General features: G+C 42.9%; 1 protein-coding gene across 2 annotated transcripts in view; it reads left to right on the forward strand.

Moving 5' to 3' along the window:
- The window catches only part of LOC117250046 (activin receptor type-2A), a 70,624-nt gene that overhangs the window by 45,193 nt on the left and 5,754 nt on the right, over nucleotides 1-19,677 (forward strand). The window contains exons 5-7 of one of the 2 annotated variants that reach the window (XM_033616012.2): nucleotides 4,485-4,508; nucleotides 13,511-13,654; nucleotides 15,082-15,225. In XM_033616012.2, coding sequence (XP_033471903.1) covers nucleotides 4,485-4,508; nucleotides 13,511-13,654; nucleotides 15,082-15,225 — 312 coding nt within the window. The remainder of the gene's footprint in view (nucleotides 1-4,484; nucleotides 4,509-13,510; nucleotides 13,655-15,081; nucleotides 15,226-19,677) is intronic. The other variant, XM_033616013.2, reaches the window with a different exon arrangement.

The raw sequence follows: 19,677 nt of genomic DNA on the forward strand, positions 1-19,677 counted from the left end.
TACTCCCCATGACCCACCCTCTTTTTTAGGGTCTCATGTACCCACACAGATCTCTGTTTATCTGCCAGAGCTGCAGCAAGTACCCTCTGCCTCAACATTTTGGGAACTAGATACTGATTACTGTCAAATACAAAGAAAGAAGGTAGTGCGGTGCGTCCTGTGTGATAAGGGCCTTAGACTGCATTTACTCTGGGCAGGCTGCATGGGAATAAATAACAGTATAATGTAGTTTTCGCTTTGTCCTGATGGTCTCTGCTTAATTTGTCTCTAGTTGCTTAAGAAGCAAAGTTGCTAAGAGGATCTGAAAAGTAAATCTGGCAGGGAAGTCACGGAGTTGGCAACACCGATCAGAAGGAGGATCTATTTATCTTCATCAAACTATCAGCCCAGAACTTTCCATGCTTTCGGTTTTTTGTTTTTCTCTGCAGCTCAAGAGTTCATAGTCAAGTCAGAGGAAAATAATACATCAAGTTGCTGACATTATTTTCTTAGCAAGGTAATGAAACATGCAGTCTTTGATGCAAAAGTAAATTGTTCCTACTTAATGATCACTAATGGATTCATTATCACGGCTCTGTCCTCTAATCTAACCACGCAAGGCACCGAAGAAAGTCGGAGAACCGACCCTGTGAAAAGAGCTACTGCTGTTCCTTCACATATAGTCGTCAGCTTTGCATTGGGACCGGCTGCAGGTGGGGGTGTTGGGTGGAGTTCATAAAGAAGGCGGCGGATTGATCCCATCAGAGAGTGCATGTCTGATTATCTTGCGCGCTCGCTTTAAGACTCTGCAACCTTTTAAAAAGATGAAATCCAGTGTGAAATGCAGAAAATGATGCGCAGCAGAGTAACTTAATTGCACAGTGTCATTATGTCATTATGATGGCGGTCCATCATGGACTGCATATTTGCCACCAAGTCTCCATTATTCACACCACAGTGCGAAGTGGAGGCAAACTGGAATTGATTCTGTCTGAGTACACAGACCCACAGCTTTCACACGGAGAGGCTCGGGAGCACTTAAACATAAGTCTGGATGTTTTTTCGACCTGGACCCTGTTTTCTTATCTCTATCCATCTCGCGGATCGATTCTGACCAAAATCTCATCAATTGCTTTATTATGGAGCTACTTGCATCTTGTTTGTCTGGGCGCAGCTTTCCAAAGAACTCCTAATGGGCCAGCGGACTCCAAATATCCTGAAAAGCCCCCAAAACCTTAGACTGCCTCAGACTGCCGCCCTGAAATGCTTTTGGCACAGGTTGTTAAAGGAGATTCAAATTAGATGAACAGGGCTGTCATTTTATTCTGTTGAGGTTTTCAAAAGAAGCTTCGAATGTCTGTCATAGTTTATAACATCGTCATCCTAAGAAAGGACCTTTGAATAAAATCCTCAATTTGAATAAAGTGAGTCATCGGATTAAATAACTGAGTCTTTTAATTTTTTGGTACATGCTATTAGCGCCCAGGTGTCCACAGCCAACGATGCTGTTTACACCAGGGTGAATATTTTCGGGCATTTTGTGTTGTCTCACATGGGGCTGAGTCTCCTGTGCGTAAGTCACCCACCAAAGTTATCCTTCCACGGGTTGTGTTGCTGTCACCTGACACATCACCTGACATTCTGGGGGTACATTTACGAGTTATTTCTCGTAAAGTTACCACTTTAAACTCCGAGAATATCCAAGATTGGCTTGTAGATGCCTGAACCATGACCTCTTCTTTGCTTCTGACCTTGACATGTCAACGTGACGAGTACTAGCCAATCGCAGCACGCAGTAGTAGCTTTAGTTTGTTTTTAATTAATTCAACTGTCTTTAAAGAACAAATGTTAGATTGCAAATACAGGTACGTGCCCTCCTTTGTGTGCGGGAGAGCAGAGCAGGAGAGCAAACTATTATTTGACCGCAATGAACATTTTTTGAAAGCCTGAATGCAGCAAGATAATTTTGAAAATTATTACATCCGTCTCTTTTCACTAACTCTTGACTTTTGGACCTCACAACACTCTGGAGCTATTGTATAACTACATGTACATGTCAGACAAAATGGAAACAGTCCAAAGCAGCCACCACAAGAATATAATTAGACTAATAATACAATATACAACACAGTCTAGATTAAAATGACTGTATGAAGAATCCGAAGCTTTGAACTTTTTGTTACAGCCCCCTTTGTAACAGATTCTTCTCAGCAGTTGTGATTTATTTCTCGCTGGGCAGCTGTTATGCACATGTGTTACCATGTGACATGCCAGTGAAATCTAAACATTAAGGAGCAAACTATGAGTTGGTCGAGACAAACGTACCTTTTTGTGTTTTTTCAGACCCAGAGCAAGGGACTTCAATTTGCTTTCTTCACCTAACATTTACTTGTCTTCCTTGAACTTGAAGTCGCCCTCCAGACACGTTTTAAAGTGTGTAAAAATACTAATGCTAGCCCTCACGTAACAGTAAAAGAAGTGGTGGTCATGCTAGGTTGACTTGTGAAAGAGCAGTGCACATTAAGATGACTAGTGTTAACAGGCAGTGGCTGACACAGTGTTAATGGTTGTGATGGAGTTTTTGGTAGATAGTGGAAGGAAGTAGGGCCCGACTGATACGGATTTTTTGGGACCAGTGCCGATTCTGATATTATGGAATAAAAAAATCCGATAACCAATGTATCAGCCGATTAAATTTTTACGTTTTTCAATTGAAAAAACCTGCTTTTGATGGCTTAAATATAGTTCAAACACTCGTTACAAAAATAGAAACACAAACACAAAATAAATCAAAAATATGAGGTGCAAAAAGGCGCCGATTGCCGATTATTTTCTGATGGCTATAATCGGCCTATTAAATCGGCCGGCCGATAAATTGGTCGGGCCCGAGAAGGAAGCTACAGGGTCTGGTTTAAATCCCAAACTGCGCATTCTGCGCGTTGTACTGGAGGTCTCAGGGTTTGTTTTTGTCATGTCGATGTTGATTTGTGTTTCTGTATTCGACAGCAATTGGCTTTCGAATTAGTGAAGTACCCTATCTAGTTTGTCCGGCGAGATCTTTAGTGAAGTGCACAACTTGGCACAGATAGAAGTCAGTATAGTTCAGAGCTATAGTGCCGTTGGCCTCTAGTGTGACATATAACATACTTGTTGGCAGCGCTTTATAAACAATAACAATGGCATTAACGTGTCAGTAATAATAATTTACCGTCCCTGTTATATGACGGCTCATCTGGTCCTCTGCTCTGAGGGTAAGGAGCTCCCACACCTCATTGTTTTCCCAATTTGCAGACATTAATGGCTGTTAACTTGCGTCGATAGGGGTCAGTTGAGGCGGTTCAGCCATCTGATCAGGATCCTCCTGTTAGAGGTGTTCTGGGCACGTCCCACTGGTAGGAGGCCCTGGGGCAGACCCAGAACACACTGGAGGGATTACATATCTCATCTGGCCTGGGAACACCTTGGGGTCCCCTAGGAGGAGCTGTCCCCGAAGCGTTGCTGGGGAAGAGGGATGTCTTTGGTGCTTTGCTTGGCCTGCTGCTCCCATGACCTGGTCCTAGATAAGCGGATGAAAATGGATGGGTGGATGGATGGTAGCTGCTACCTTTTAAATCTCTTAGGGTGGGTGGCACATATAGGACGTCATCAAAACTTCACACTCGTGCTGCTCATGATACTGTCCTGCCAGCTGTCCCTTTTATACAGACATAGTTTCACTACTGTTATTGCCTCGTGTGTCGGCTTTAACGCGAGACAACGCTGTGGCATTCCCGTATTTTTGAGTGGAGGGGGACTTATAAAAAGTTTTTTTTTTAGTATTAAACAAAAGGTGCTCTTCAATCACATAGTTCCTGATGTAAATTTGCCAGATGTAGACATTTTTATGTGGACATATATCATGTTACAAGATACTGCAGAAGAACATTTACATATTCCTTCAAGTAAGGTATCAAAATAAAGCCAACGTTACCCAGTCCTTGTTGAGAGACGTATTTTTTGGGTGTTTGATTTCATACAGTCTGAGCTCTGTGTTAATCTCCTCAGTCGGGGCTTTCATCACTTCCGTAACCCAACATTTCTGTGTCTAACATGATTTTTGTGGCTCCACTCATGCGTCTGTCATCAGGGTGCTGTCGCTCTGAACTTTGCATTTTTGTTTGTTTAATTCCACCGCAATCCAGGAAGAGTTTCTCTGTTCCTTTCACACATTGTTCAGTGCATTTTCAGTTGCTCTGCTTCGGAGCGTCATTTTTAAGTTCCAAAAATATACCATCTTGCCTCTGGTGTCATGCTTATTAACACCTATGATCCATGTGGGATTACAAACACCTGTTGTCCTTCATGTGTCCCAAACCATAGCTTTCGGAGCCCTGGTCTGGAGTACGAAGAACAAAAGGTTGTTCAGGGACGACCCATCATCTCCTGCCTTTTATCTGCCTCTATTTCATCCACTAACTGACAGAAAATAATTTCTCTGTTTGCTTCTTATGTTCCTTTTCAACAAGCACGCCTTTCACATTATGGTGGAGGTAAGAGCAGTTCAATTGAAGTTGAAACACTATTAGTTTTCCCCCCTTTTTGGGTTCAGAGCTTGAATTCTCCACCTCAATCCCAGACCACTATTTTGTTCTTCTCTTTGCTTTTTCGACAGCGTCTTGTTTACTCGGTTCGTAGCTCATTTCTGTCTGTTGTTGTTTTTTTTTTTTATTTCTGCCTGGGTTTATTGCATGGATGGATGTCTTTTGTGCTCCCTGCTGAAAATGTATTGTGCATGGTGGAAAGTGGCCAACGCGGCTCCGAATGCAGCCCCCTTTTTTGTATGAATGTCCACCTGTGATGTTTATGTAACGTATTGTGTCTGATGTGACCCAGTTTCCAGAACGGTATCTGCGAGACCTATGGCTCTCCATGTCTCCCCATGCAGAGAGAGACGAAGCAGAAGTGTTTGAAACTGAAACTGCGGCATGCTTTTTCATCTTCTATGCAGACTGAGGAGGAGTGCAGATACATTTTGCATAAGTAGGAGAATTGCCACTTACCTGGAACATTTTTCAAGTCAGAGAGTGTAAATTACTTAAGTACAAGAGGAGCGTAAGCCTTTGCAAATGTACTTTGGCTCAAATTTTATCAAACTGGAGGAGAAGTATGGCTGCAGACATCACAGAAAATTCTCATGTAAAAAAAAAAGAAGAGTGGGTAGCTCACTGAATAAAAGCCAGGCTCTCTGGGAGAGTTAAACCCGGGCTTATTGTCACTTCAGTTTTCCAGGTCAGCTCTTTTTAAGGTCATGTCAACAAGTTTTTGTGTTTTATATAAGCTCAGGTTTTATGTTCATATCAGCAACAAGATATGACCTTAAGATACGAGGTTTGGAGTCCAGAATAGCTGCGTGTTATCCCTCTAAAAATCTAACTTAGCATTTGGATTCTGTTATTTCTCTGTATCTGCATCTCAACCCACAACAGACCAAACCAGGCCGAAAGGACCCGTTCTGATGTAATAGATGAAGGTGTAATCCGATTAGGCCATTGGAGATGGTTGAGGGTTGGGAAGAACGGCGTGAAGCAGCAGATTCTGTTTTCCTGTTTCCTGTGGTCTGCTGACTAAGTGTAATGCGCCCCCGTTTGAGGCCACGGCGCCCTGCGATCGGACAAGGGATCCAGTGACTCCCGAGGGAGGCCGGTCCTGGCTGGGCCGGGCCGCCTTGTCAGGCCGAAGCCCGGAAGACAGACAAAGAGTTTTCCAGAAACAATGCAGACACAAAGAAAGAAAAGAGTCTGGCGATAACTTGTTTTTCAGCCCCATCATCATCAGGGTTATCTCAAATGCCAGGAAGTTGTCGACATGTTGACGACTTGCATTGTAACGTGCTGCACTGCTGGTACTGGGGATCAGGCCATAACCATCGAATCCATCAGTCATCATTCACATCAGAATCATGGTCAGAGTCGGTCATCTCTGTTGCCTGGCGTTGTGACTGTGCAGGAATGCGCCTTGGTCTTCTATCTGTAGACTTGCATTGTACCCTTGAACAGCACTGGTATGTCGAGCACGACAAAGGCCTTCTGTGATCATTTTCTCATGCACATCATGATCTGAGTCAGTGCCACATATTTCACTAAGCACAATGGATGCACAGGAATTTGTCTCGGTGACATTTGAGCAACATACCGATGACTTTCATTGTAACACGACAGGAAAAGATGAGACGGTGCAGCCATTACTGATTTCTAAACCACGTCGTCACCAGAATCAGAATGACTTTAATCATTAAGAGCATTAAAGGGTAAGTCTGGTGTTTCTCAACCTGGACCCTTTTTCCTTTTGTTTGAGTCAAGAGACTAATTTAGAATTTGATATTGGTCCAGTATTGAGTGAAAGAATAGCGCACCGTCAATTTACATCCACTAAGAGTGCTTGTTTTTGTCACTGACAGGCTCCGATTGTTATTAGTGTCTTATAGCATTATGGAAATGATCCCTACAGAGATAGACCTTATTGTTAAAGAGTAAGATCCTTTTTGTTTAACCAGAAATGGCCCAGAAATCGCCATCACCAAACCCACCAGACTCCATTTAAATAAACAGTTATTTTAGCGTGTATAGAGTAGGGATAGACCGATATGGATTTTTTAGAGCCGATGCCGATACAGATTTTTTTCCATCACCCTTATGACCGATTATGGACTGCCGATTTTCTTGAGCCGATATTTGGGGCCGATACTGCTTTTGCTCCCTCAATTTACATAAAAAAAAAATTACACTGATAACAAATATTCCAGGTCTCAAGTTTAAAATAAGAAACATTTATTGAACAGTAAAAAATACTAAAACAAGATGGAAAGTTGAGGTAGAACAGGTAGATTATTATTATTATACATTCAAATAAAAAAAGAGTTCAGTGCTCTTAAATCTTCCAGTAATGTCTTTATAAAATAAACAAATATTTAAGCTGAAGCATAAATAAAACAACAACTACTGTACACAGTAGGATTCAACAGCTTTGTTCAACTTAACCACATACTTTCAAATGAAAAAAAGTGCTAGGGAAAAATAAATCCGCGAACCCACGCGCGTATCGGCCGATGCTGATACAAGTAAAAAACTCAAATATCGGCCCGATATATCAGCCGGCCGATGTAACGGTCTATCCTTAGTGTAGAGGCAGCGTATTCTCACATCTAACTTGGTGAATTAAGGGTTAATTTCAACCAAATCAAGTTGGTGATTGTTGGAACAGTAGGCCCGTTTCCACCGCAGGAACTTCGGGGTAATTTTACGGGGCCGGGGCCGTTGGTGGGTGTCTCCACCGCAGGAACCACCCCCGAAGGACAGAGTTCCAGAACTTTTACAGGGGCTAAACAAGTCCCTGCCTCGGAGTTGGTACTCAGAACGGCCCCGAAAAACATCTGGCTGGGGCTTGGGGGTTACTTGGTGCTGATTGGATATACTCAAGGCGGGATGTGACCTCAACAGAAAGCAACAAAATAGCTGGCATTTTTAAAACTCAGCAGCTCTCGTTCATAGCTTCCACCGCCATGTAAACGAAGAGACACGCCAGAAACCCAGCAACCACCTCAGCTCCTTCCATGTTGATAATCGTCTTTCTCATGTCTGCTTTCTTCTTCTTACTTCTGCTTCGTACTTCTTTGTTGTTGTTCTTCTTTGTTTGTTTCTTTGCTGCGTCGCCCCGGTCAAAATAGTCGCGCAACGATTATGTCGCATCCAGAGCCCGGTAACTTTACAGGAAGCTTCCTCCTACTCCGCCGCACAGTGGAGACACGGCGGTTGAGAGGGCCGAGCGAGAAGACGTTCCTGTGAAATTCCTGCCCCCCAAATAATACCAGGAACTTCTTCAGTGAAAACGGGCCTAGTGAAAAGGCGAACAGATATGGTTTTTGTGAGTTTTATTTTGTTTCTGTTGACTTGAATCAAGAGTGTTTAACAGCGATTAAATTGCTGTTTGTTTAAGTAGAGTCTGGTGGGTTTGGCAATGGTGATTAGAGGCAGTTTCTGGTTAAACGAAAAGGTCTATCTCTGTTGGGATCCTTTCCATAATGTTGTCAGACACTTAAATCGCTGTATGAACAAAATTAGCACGTGTACGCAGGTTTTTTAAACACGAGCAAACCCGCTAAGAGTAGGCTGTAGATTCCTTTCCCACTGCCAGTAGACTAGAGCTGTGACTCAGCTCTGCAGCGTTAGCCTGTTAGCCTTTCTGTTTCAGAAAACAGGTTCGTAAACAGTAGAAAGCAGCATGGAGGCCAGTGAAAACGTTACGGTGGTTACTTCTCTTTTTATATCTCTTACTTATTCAGTCTCTCTTTCAAACTCAGTGCTGACTAATTTGGAGTGATGGTCGAGCGCTGCTTAGGTGGAGATGGTCGGTAGCATCTTGCCGGTATAGGGGCTAAAATTAGCATGGTCACCAGAATGTTGTATTCCTATCAACATCGATCAGATCCGGAGCTGATAAATACCCAGACGACTGCAGAGTCATTTGATATGGATGTGAATGCCGATTGGAAACGTTCCCATTACGCACAAAACCCAAACGTTAACAGGTGTTAGCGGGTTTTTTGTGCAGTGGGAAAGGTGCTTTAGAAAAATAATTGGAGCCTGTCAGTGGCAAAAACATATACTTTTAGTGGATGTGGAGTGACTGTGCAAAAATGCCCCAAGTGGTGGCAGTGTTCTCGCTCAATGCTCGACCGATTCAATGCGAAAACATGGGAAAATTGGGTCCAAGGTAGAAAAATATGGAACTTAACCTTTAAATACAGAAACTTTTCTCGGTCAATTTCAAGGTTACAATTTGTCTTTGTGACAATTCCGCAACTTACCAACAACCAGCATGTTTAAATGCTCCTTTGATGATCATGTTCGGATCTAAATCGTGAACCTTGCCCCGCCGCACACAATAAATGTGCCACAATTTTTCTGTTACATTTCTGCAGTCTCATGTATGACTTGCATGATAAAACAGCTCCTCTAATGATGTTTTTTTCATCGAAATTGTGACCAGAGTTAAAAATTCTTCAATTACGGAGCACAATAAACACACAGGTATCTGTGTGGAGATGCAGACAAATTAATAAATTGCTACATAACACTGAGCACTGCTTGTACTGTGGCGGACAAGACAGTCTCTGGATAATACCTTAATTTTTTTCCTCCACAAAATCATGATCAGAATAACAATCGCTCCGGACTGCGAGCTCAATAAATGCACCAAAATTGGGTTTGGTCACGTTTGCGCACACAGAACAGTAATGGCACAAAGGGAGTCCTTCAATAACAAGTGTTACCCCATTTTCACTGACAAGTTTCCACAGTCACAGCAGGTATACCGTTCAGGTCCTCCACTTCCCTGTCATATTTAATTTCTCTGGGGATGTAAACATCCTCTTTGTGTCTGTTGTCAGGTCACAGTTTCTCATTGTGATGCACTTGTTTGTGTTTGATGCTTGTAGTGTTGGTAATCAAAGAGTCAGAGCACGTTTTACTGTCACACTTAAAGTCGACTGGGGGGAAATGAGTGTTGGATGACGGCCTAAAATCTGCAAATTGTCTCACCTTGCCTGGATTTTATTATTTCTTATATCGGGGACTCTTAAATGGGTCAGGTAAGAGACATAAAGCACAATCAGGGACACAGAGATAAATGGAGTACTATAAACTTGACAATATTAAAACCACCCATATTCACCTTAATCCCAGCAGAACAAATAAGGCACCAGCATTTTATTTTAATTCAGCTCCTCCTCCTTGGTGAAAGTCCATTCTCATATATACAAAACAGCATTGAAAACAGACATAGAGAAACCTTCCTGTGAAACTATACATTCGTTGTTTTCCTCAGCACAATGTGTTCCTGAAGATGTTTTCCAAGGTGCCAACTTTGGGGCTGCTCGGGCCGCTCGAGCTGTAATCCAACCTCTGCACCGTCGTGGGTAATTTTCCCCGTCATTTGGCTGGCGTTCAGTGTGAAAGCAGCGCACAGAGACAGCAGGTCTGCCTCGCAGCTCTCTGTTAGAGGGAGAGGGCTTTAAGTAAACACGGCCGTTGCCACTCGAATCCTCTATTCCCCCTCTTGCGCTGCCAGGCAGCTCGTGAAAGACACAGACACCCTGCTCCTTGTTTTTCTTTTTTTTTAACCAAAAAAAACAAAAGTGTTTTTCCTTTATTCCTACAAAGCTTGTTAATCTGCTACCACAGTGATGTGTACTAGTACAACCTCAAAAACAGATTAGATGGGATGAAACTTCATCAGCCCCAGGGAGCATTAACACAGTGTAAATAAAGTATTAGATATTTACAAGATTACAAGTCTCCAGCCTATGCTAGCAGCTCTCAAATTAAACTAATATTATACAACTTATTGGTAATACACTACATATTTATGTAAAACAAGCAAACTATATCAGCAGGGCAGTTCACAAAACTTGATCTGCATTTGTCTGTGCCTCATGTTTTGTCCGTTTAATTTGTCTGTTACTGACTACAGAAACAACTTTCAAACTATTTTCAAACTGTTTAAGATGGGGAATGGGATCGCGAAGGATTTTAGGACACGGAAGCTTCAAGTCGAGACAGCGTAGACGACATGGTTGAGTTTATGTCTTATCCATCTTGAAAACAAAGTAGAATGACGAACGTTTGCTGCTTTATACCCTGCTGTAACCATTCTCACGCCCGGTGTAGGAAACAGATTGCTACTGGATTACAATTTTTCAGCTTGCTAGCTTGGAGTGGACACTGCGCAGGATCACCAATGGCTTCGGTGTTAAGAGTGCAGAACCTAAGACAGAAATAACACTGACAGAAGTATGAAATGAATCACTAAAAAGAACAAACAAAATAGGCTCCACGTTCACAGCTCACGTTAATCACCAGGACAGAAACTAGCCCAAAAGAGTACAGAAAGTACGGCAGCAACAACAACGCCACCGCCACCGCTTTGGCTGGAAGCACACTTAGTAAGGAACTTAATGTAAACCAAGATGTGGCCGAAGTTAAAGACAAACTAATGACTGAATGTTGGCCTCGGAAAAATTAGTTGTTTTCTTGAGTCTGAAGTGGCGACACAGAGAGATGCGTGTGTGGTGAGTGGTGATTACCTATGTTTGTGCGAGCGACCGTTTTAACACCAAGCCGGCGGTTGGCTGGTTGTCCATGTCGGGCCGTCGGTGAGCATCTGTTAGGGTCGATCCCTGGCTCCTCTAGTCTGCATGTAGAAGCATCCTTGGGAAAGATACTGAACCCCAAATTGCTACCAGTGGCTGTGTCTTTGGTGTGTGAGTGTGTTTAAACTGAGAAGAAGGTGGCACCTTGTACGGTAGCCTCGGCCACCAGTGTGTGTGAATAGGCGAATGTACCTCTGGAGTGTAAAAGCGCTTTGAGCGATCAGAAGACTAGAAAGGTGATGTACAGGTTCAAGTCCATTTTACCATTCATTGTTGGCCCTTGTTTGCTTTTTTCGACCAGTTCAACTTGTTGAAATCGGTGTAGCCTGTCGGTCAGTGATTGGCAGTTCAGCTCAGCACATGAGAAAAGAAACAGAAGTGAGAAAAGTAAACAAACAGCTAAAGTCAAGATGATTTTTATAGACATTGAGCTCTTTAGCGAAACGGTTAATAACACACGGTAAATATCACTTAAATTTGTTCTGTCGCTCTTCCAGCTTCGATTTTTTTAATGAAAAATACAGACTATTGCCGCCTTCTGGTATGGAGAGTTATTTCGCAGAACATGCATGCTAGTTGGCTGTTAGCTGTCGTCTTTGTGGTGTGTTCAAGTGCAGCTTTTTGGCCGAGACAAGGTTGACGTGAGGCGACACAACAGTCGGTCTTTATGGCTTCTGTTTGGTGAATTACACCAATTGAAGTGTAAAGATTCACTGCATCCCAGCCATTTTTCTCTTACAGTCAAACCAAAGGCCACAAGTTCACAGGTGTAAAGTTTCAAATTGATAAAAATCAAACCCATAAATGCTCCCAAATGATGTACAGTTTGCTCCTGTTGCCACAATAATCTTGTCAGGGCAGGCGGTTAAAACACTTGGATATCTCCAGTGTTTGTCTTTAAGAGAGGGTGTGTGCCAAAACCTTGACAGTAAATTAAGTACCTGTGTGTGTGTGTGTGTGTGTGTGTGTGTGTGTGTGTGTGTGCGTGCGCGTGCAGACATGTACTTTTTATACCTCACACAGCCAAAGAGAACTCGTCGGTGTGAGGGTTGTTTCTGTCTTGTCTTTGGCTCGTATCAGTGGCACACCAAATGGGGCATTTTATGGGAAGTTAAAAAAAAGAAACCAGACTGGGATTGACAAGTGCTTTTGATATATTATCACGGTGTTTGAGTGGATCCTGTGTGGGCCTCAGGGTCTTGAAACTTGCTCCGGCTTATCGAGCACCTTTGTAAGCCCTCGGTTCAAGTAAAAACATGAACGTCGATGGCGTTGCAGGGGGAAAGCTCTTTCTTTTTTACTGACAACAGCGACGCAGAGGCATGGAAGTAAAGTCGAGATTTTACAGCAGCATATCTAGTTTCATCAAAGGCCATCAGTCATGTGCTAGTCTTTCTCCTCTACCTTTTATCCCTTGGAAATGTGACTCCCTCACTGCATGCTTCTTTTTAACCTTCCCCCCGCTCGTTCTGCCTCTGTGTTCCTCTCTATCCTCGCTAGCACTCTGTCCTTCTCTGTGAAGTCACATGTGAAAGTGATCAGCTTAATCCCGATCACCAGCTGTGTTTAACCTACTTTGGATTTGGAACACTTGGCTTCCTTGCTTTCACTTTTGTTTATACGGGATTAGCGTGAACACACAGCGCACGCATGAGGTTTGACCTGTCAGGGTTCATCACAGTGTTTTAATTTAACCATTTATGTATGTGGATAAGTCTGCTTCATATTTATTCATGTTAAAGTCTTGTATCCATGTGCCTTGCTCAGCGGTAGTCGAGGTTTTTGGATCTTTCCTCGCCTAGTTTTCCTCAGCGGCTCATTGGATTCAAACTGGCAACCCTCCAGTCACCATCCCGCTTCTGTAAACTCAAGCAAATGCAGCCCTGAGGGGTTTAATCGAATTTAAAAGGAATGAGTCCAAACCCTGCTCGCTATGTTGCGTCCCCGCTGCCAAAAAAACTTCAGAGCAATAACAATATGGCTAAACTTAAACACTTCCTAAACCAGACTTCCCAAAGTGCTTTAACAATCAGATAAAACAAACAACAGAGCCATAAAACAAATAAAGCAAAAAAAAAAAAACAACAGTACGTTTGCAAGAGAAAAATATTTAAAGACAACATCATCACATAAAAGCGAGTCTATAAATGTGAGATGTGATTTAAGATGTGAAGATGATAGTGATTCTGCTGGCCTAAGCTCCTCAGGCACGTTGTCGCTGAGCCAAAAGCCCGGTCACCTTCAGTATAAGCCAATGCTATTTTAATGCCCTGCAAAAAAAAAAAAAAAAAAGGAAGAAAGAATAACACTGTCCTCTTGTCTTTTTGCTCTGCCCTCTCTCTACAGGATCCCGGGCCGTCACCCCCGTCCCCTATTTTGGGGCACAAGCCGCTGCAGCTGATCGAGGTGAAAGCCAGAGGGCGCTTTGGGTGCGTGTGGAAGGCGCAGCTGCTGAACGAATTTGTCGCCGTTAAGATCTTCCCCATTCAGGTATTATATTTTGACTTCTGAGCTCTTCTGTGAAATGTGTGGATGATAAAGACAAACGAAAGGCTCGTAGATTTAACGCCCTTTCACACCTGCCTCACTTGTGGACCAAAATTACAGGTGTGAACCTTGGTCCGACAGAAAGAGGTGGCCTTGGTGTGGATCAAACTGAGCCACAGTTTGGTTCATTTGTGGTGTGAAAACTGAACTTGTGGACATTGAGTTAGCTGCTAACTGCTATCAGCTGCCTTTTAAATCACCCAGCGGTGTGTCACGCACATCACAAGTAGTCATAACTTCACACCTGGCCTGAAAAAAAGGCCAGTGGTCTTTAAAAACGTGTCTGTTGGTACTTCTTTCTTTAACTCTTACTTTCAGGGGTTTTTAAGTTGTAATAAATTCTTTATCAGCAGTAATGGATCATGTATTTGTGCATTAAAGTGAAGTAATAAGTCATTAACTTTTATTTTGTCCTTTGGCTGGCGTACACCCTTTAAAATGGTGCAATCGGACTTTTGCACCAATTACAGGAGGTCTGTGCAGGTGATTGCCAAGTGGTGAGTCGTGTGTGTGTGAGCTGACAGGTGTTGGCGATCAGAGCAGAGGAGAAATAAGCAGTAAAGCTGTCAAGGGGTGGTAGATGTACAGCGTAGGTTTCAGTGTGTCCACGAACAATGCAGCATAACGAAATGAGCAGCGGTACCACATGGGGAGAGGAAAAGACGACTTCATAAACTCAGACTCCGACCCTTTTCTGAGAGGATACGAGAGGATAGTCTACAAACCAATTAAAGTCAAGTATCTGGAGATGCAGATCGTGTTGATGATGAGGGCAGGATGTAGGTGTGCCATGTGTAGTTCTTTAGTGCGCTCGCATCATTGCAAGTTCGTTTGCCCACTCAGTGCGGTTTGTCAGGGCAGGTGTGCCACCAAAACAACCGGACCGAGACCTTCTTGAAGAGGTGGTCCGGTCCAGTTACAAACGAACTCTGGTGCGGTTCGTTTGTGGTGAGAACGTGTTCCGAACTAACGTCACAAATGCAGTGTCAGAGCTGGAAGACCTGTTTTCAGATTCCCGGTAGTCGGTAGCTGCATCAGAGAAAGTGTTGCGTCTAAAACGAGGACGGTGTTTCGGCATACCCTTGATGGGCTTTGAATGTTTAAATATGGCCAAGGTGGAACTCATCGAAACTCTCCTCCCTACTTCGGTGTTTTCAGTTTTATATCACAAGAGATGCTTTTTAGACCTGTTGCCTTTTGGTAAAGTGTTTCTTTATGCAATACTTTTCTCCCATGAGTCACGACCTCTGAACCGGGGAATGAACCAAACAGTGACGTTACATCCCAACAAGCTATACTTGATTATTTTGCAAACTGGGTGACTCTATGACAGTAATAACATCTGCATCTGCCTCTCTCCGTCTCTCCAGGACAAGCTCTCTTGGCAGAACGAGTATGAGATCTTCAGCGTGAGCGGCATGAAGCACGACAACATCCTCCACTTTATCGGCGCAGAGAAGAGGAACAACAACCTGGACCTGGAGCTGTGGCTCATCACCGCCTACCACGACAAGGTAACGCTGTCCGGGCTGGAGCTTCACCACCAGCAACCTGCTAAATTTATTCCTTTGATTTATTGAGTCATTTTTTGTTTTATAAGAAATTCTCAGTTTTGAGGTGTTGGACACGGACTTTTAACAAGCGCTGTGAGAGGAACGTTTTACACGACGCAGGAAACAAAATGCTTTAATGAGCTTTGTGGTAACAGCAAAGCAAAGCATGACTCTTTTCTGCTGTAGCAAGATGAAATTTAATGACTGTATTCACCCATTTTTACATGAATAGATTTACTTTAACCACCTCAACACGAGGCTGAGGATTTGTGGGACATTTCTTAATAAGTTGCTCGTTGCCTTTTTCCCCATTATTCTGAAAGAAATTGCACCAATTTGCTTGTTCAAAGGTTTCAATACTTACAAAAGGTATCTGAAAACAGCACATGGAAAGTGATGTCGCTCCAGATTTCAAGGGTTTAATTCCGGAGGTGGCGAGGCTGGAAATAGGACGATGGTGTGAAGTGCCGTGGGGCTGTACATTGAAAATGATAGGGGCGTGTTTTCTGCACGCAAGGCATTTGTTGCTGTTGTGTTTTGGCGTTGAGTAGTGATGGGCAAAGCAGTTCTTTAGATGTTACTGAATCACTAGAATCAGTTCATTAAGAAGATTCGGTCAAAAGATTCGGTCACCAAATCGTTCAGTGCTTGGTAGGAGGAGCCCTGACTGTGTACTGCCTAGTCCGACTCACTGAACTGATACACAGCTGAGCTGCTGCTGCATCTGCCCTGCACTGGTGAGTCTCATTACTGGCCAGCCTAACGTTTTAAGTTTGTTTATCTGGAAACTAAGTCTGTTAAAACAGTGGGGAGGTGTGTGATTGTGTTCATGTGGCCTGACTCCTGGCTACATTAGCCGTTAGCTTGGAGAAAACGGTCCCTATGAAAGTGTATCCCTGAGAAGAAATGATTTGAATCACTCAGGGATCAGGGTTACGTTGTTCACCAAGTGATTCGTCACTGCAGTCCCTCCCTGCACTCTGGCTGCCTCGCAACTCGCGAGTGATTCATCGTTCGCACGGACCGAATCGGCAGTTCCAATCCCGGCCTACACATTTGCTGCTGAGCTCAACTGAACTGAGAAATGAACGAATCAGTTCCGGAAGTGATTCAGTTCAGTACATTCACTCAACAGATTCGTTCTTTTGAACGATTCGTTCGCGAACGACACAACACTACCGTTGAGAATCCGCCTGCACACACTCAATGACAGGGCTAACTGTTAGCATCGTATGCCGAATGTTACCTTACAATTATTAACTTGTTTAAGTATGGAGTTGAGCCGATTTGGGATCGTTTCACGTCTCAGTGTCTGCGGTTAACCACTGCTGCTGCGTTAGCTCATGCTAACCAGACAGATGTTGAACTGACCGTCTGGGAAGAAGGGGCGCTGCATGCAATCCTTTGGTTCTGGCGTTCATGTGGATACCACCAAACATCTTCCACCCACTCAAACACAGTCGCAGACCAATTACCCCCCCCTCATGGCAACAGTACTCCCCAGTGGCAGTGGCCCCCCAGCAGGATAATGCACAATGCCACACTGCAAACATCACTCAGGAACGGCCCAAGGAATGTGACAAAGACCTCACAAGTGTCAACCTGGCCTCCGAACTCCCCAGATCCCAATCTGAATGAGCATCTGTGGCCGCCAACGCACTGGTGCCAGACACTGCAGGACACTCCCAGAGATCCTGTGTCGAGGGTTCAAGACCGATCCAAGGAGGCACCACCTTGGATTAGGGGTACATCTGGGGTACCGGCACATCACAAAAATCCTTGAGCAGATTGGGGCGACACCTTGAGCTGGAAAGGTGTTTGAGTGGGTGGAACATGTCAGGTGGTATCCACATGAATGCCAGAACCAAAGGTTTCCCAGCAGAACAATCAGCGTTATTCAGTGGTTTGAATGTTTTGGCTGATCAGTCTCCGAATAACCAGGTTGTTTGTGTCCATGTAAACAGGTGTATCATCGTCTTAGATCGTCTCATGTTGTAGATGGTTTTTAAAGCCTGGAGGACAGGCGGCTAACAAAGTTGTAAAAGTTGGAAACATGCGTGAAACCTCCACATTGTACTGATTCTGTGTGCTGCCTCAGGAGCCAGTCCATAATTACAATATACGTGCTGCATATGTACGCGTCCATGATGTTTTTCTTTCCTCTATAAGCCTTGTTTTTCCAGAGAAGGCGTGCTGTGTTCGCCCCGTTGTGCTTCACTTGCCCTCAATGTAACATTTGGGCCTTAAAGTGCCTCTGTGTTTTGAGGGTCATTACCGACGAAGTGGAGAGCGATTCTCGTACGCTCCGCTTGCTTACATTTCCCAGCCAGGCCAAGAATTTAAATCACCGCACTTAAGAGACCCTCCCTGCGTGAATAAAGGTTGAAAAATTAAAGGTTGTGGGCGTGGCGGTGACGCTTTAACCCAACAATACAACCCTTAGCATGCCACTTAACCCAAGTGCTCCTCCGATTTGTAGACGCTCTCCAAGTAGAAGAAATTAGTTTTTAAGGAGTTTTAGGAAAGGTCATAGCGCCGGCAATATATCAGAAACACGGTTTAGTGCCCTGTCAAGCATGCACTGTAATTACTCTGAAAGCAGAAGTCTTGAGAGGATACATTACTTAAACTTTAACCTACAAATCGCTTTTCCTTCCTGCCATTTTTCGAGAGCAGGTGTCAAAATGTTGGCCGCGTCAGTCTGGGCTGAACCTTCGCCGGTGCAACACAGCTGGAATGGTGATTGCAGAGCTCCTTGACAGCTGATTTATGCCTCGGTGTTTGGTGCATCTGTATCCGTAGCGTGCAGCGGCTTGCTTTAGAGGATGTGAGCCACCTCCGAAACTCCCTGTGCTTAAATCTGTCATATCTTGGACTGTGTTTGCATATTAATATCAGCCAATTCATGTCTATTTAAAGGGATATCGCCTAATTAGTCAGTTGTATTTTAACAATTTAAGAGACATTAACACAGTGTTGAAACCCTTGAACAAACCCAGGTGTAAACACATGCATACTGGAAAGCATCTACCCAAAAACAGAACAACTGAGGTGATCAGATTGAATGTTTTCGCTGCATCTGTTGGAGCTGCCTGCCCTCTAGTGGTGACTCCAGCAACTACATCTGTCTTTGGCCTTGCCAGAAGTGACCTTGTATCATATTGACATACATTACGCAAGAACAAAGATGCATAAAGGATAAGAAGCAGATGCAGCTTGGACATAAGTGTTGAAATCTCTTTTCTGTCTTACAACATTTAAAACAAATATAACCCGTTTTTCTGTCAGGTGATGAAAGATGAATCTCTGTGAGGTATCATAGCACAAAACTATCAGGAAATTTGAGCAACTCTCAGCAAACCCTCCCTTGATAAACAGAGATTAAAGAACAGCGATCAAACACCACAACAACAAGCAGATAAATGAATCGCATATATCAGAGCGCCATTATTCACCAGGGACAACGAATGTGCAGGCAGCTGGCTCGCTGACAGCGGAGGGCCACAGGACGCCACTGTGGTTTTAAGAGGACACTCAGCAGGTCGTAAATTTATCTGTCACCCTTCACTGAAAGTCCAGAATCAATTTAAAGAAAAAAAATTAATGTGATAATCAACGTTAAATTTTCAGTGCTGAACGCAATCAAGCAAACTGTGGCTATGTGTTCCTGTCGAGGCTTTTATTGTGAAGCCCCTTGTGGAAAATATTTCTACCCACATGCTTTAGTGGCTTTCCATCCATTTGCTGTTACCATGGAAACGGTGCCTGCTCCAGCCATCACTTTTATGTTGTGGAGCAGTTGTTATATACTTACTAAATCACCTTTTTGGGTATCATCAACTACATTTCTAGATGTAGGAAGAAAACAAGTACTTAAATATATTTGATGAATATAGAAAACGGATACAAAAAGGATGTACATTTTAAAATATACCGTTCCTTTTAGAAAAAGTATGGTTTTGTAAATTTTCTCTCTTGTCCTGTGTTGTTTCTTTTATTTACTCTAAACAGTTTTTATTTTTTTTAGATTTTTTTTAAACTGAGATTTCTTCTGTCACAAATACCTCTGTTTTACTTCAGTAATATTTTTTTATTCATCCCTTTATTATTATTATTTATTTATGTTTAATTTTTTTTTTTAACTTAGATTTCTTCTATCATGGATACCATATCTCTGTTTTACTATCATTTATTTATTTATAATTATTATTTTTTTTACTTTGATTTTTTTGTATTTCTATTGTATCATTTTATTTCATTTATGACTCTACTTTTAATTATTATTGCTATTGTTATTATTTATTTATTTTATTTTATTATTAAGTAATTATTTTTGTAGTTTCTTTATATCATTTTATTTTTATTTTATTGTATTTTTATGTGTTTTTAATTACTTATTTTTGACTTTGTTTT

The sequence above is a fragment of the Epinephelus lanceolatus genome, chromosome 24, assembly GCF_041903045.1.
Source record: "Epinephelus lanceolatus isolate andai-2023 chromosome 24, ASM4190304v1, whole genome shotgun sequence".
Classification (NCBI taxonomy): Eukaryota; Metazoa; Chordata; class Actinopteri; order Perciformes; family Serranidae; genus Epinephelus; species Epinephelus lanceolatus.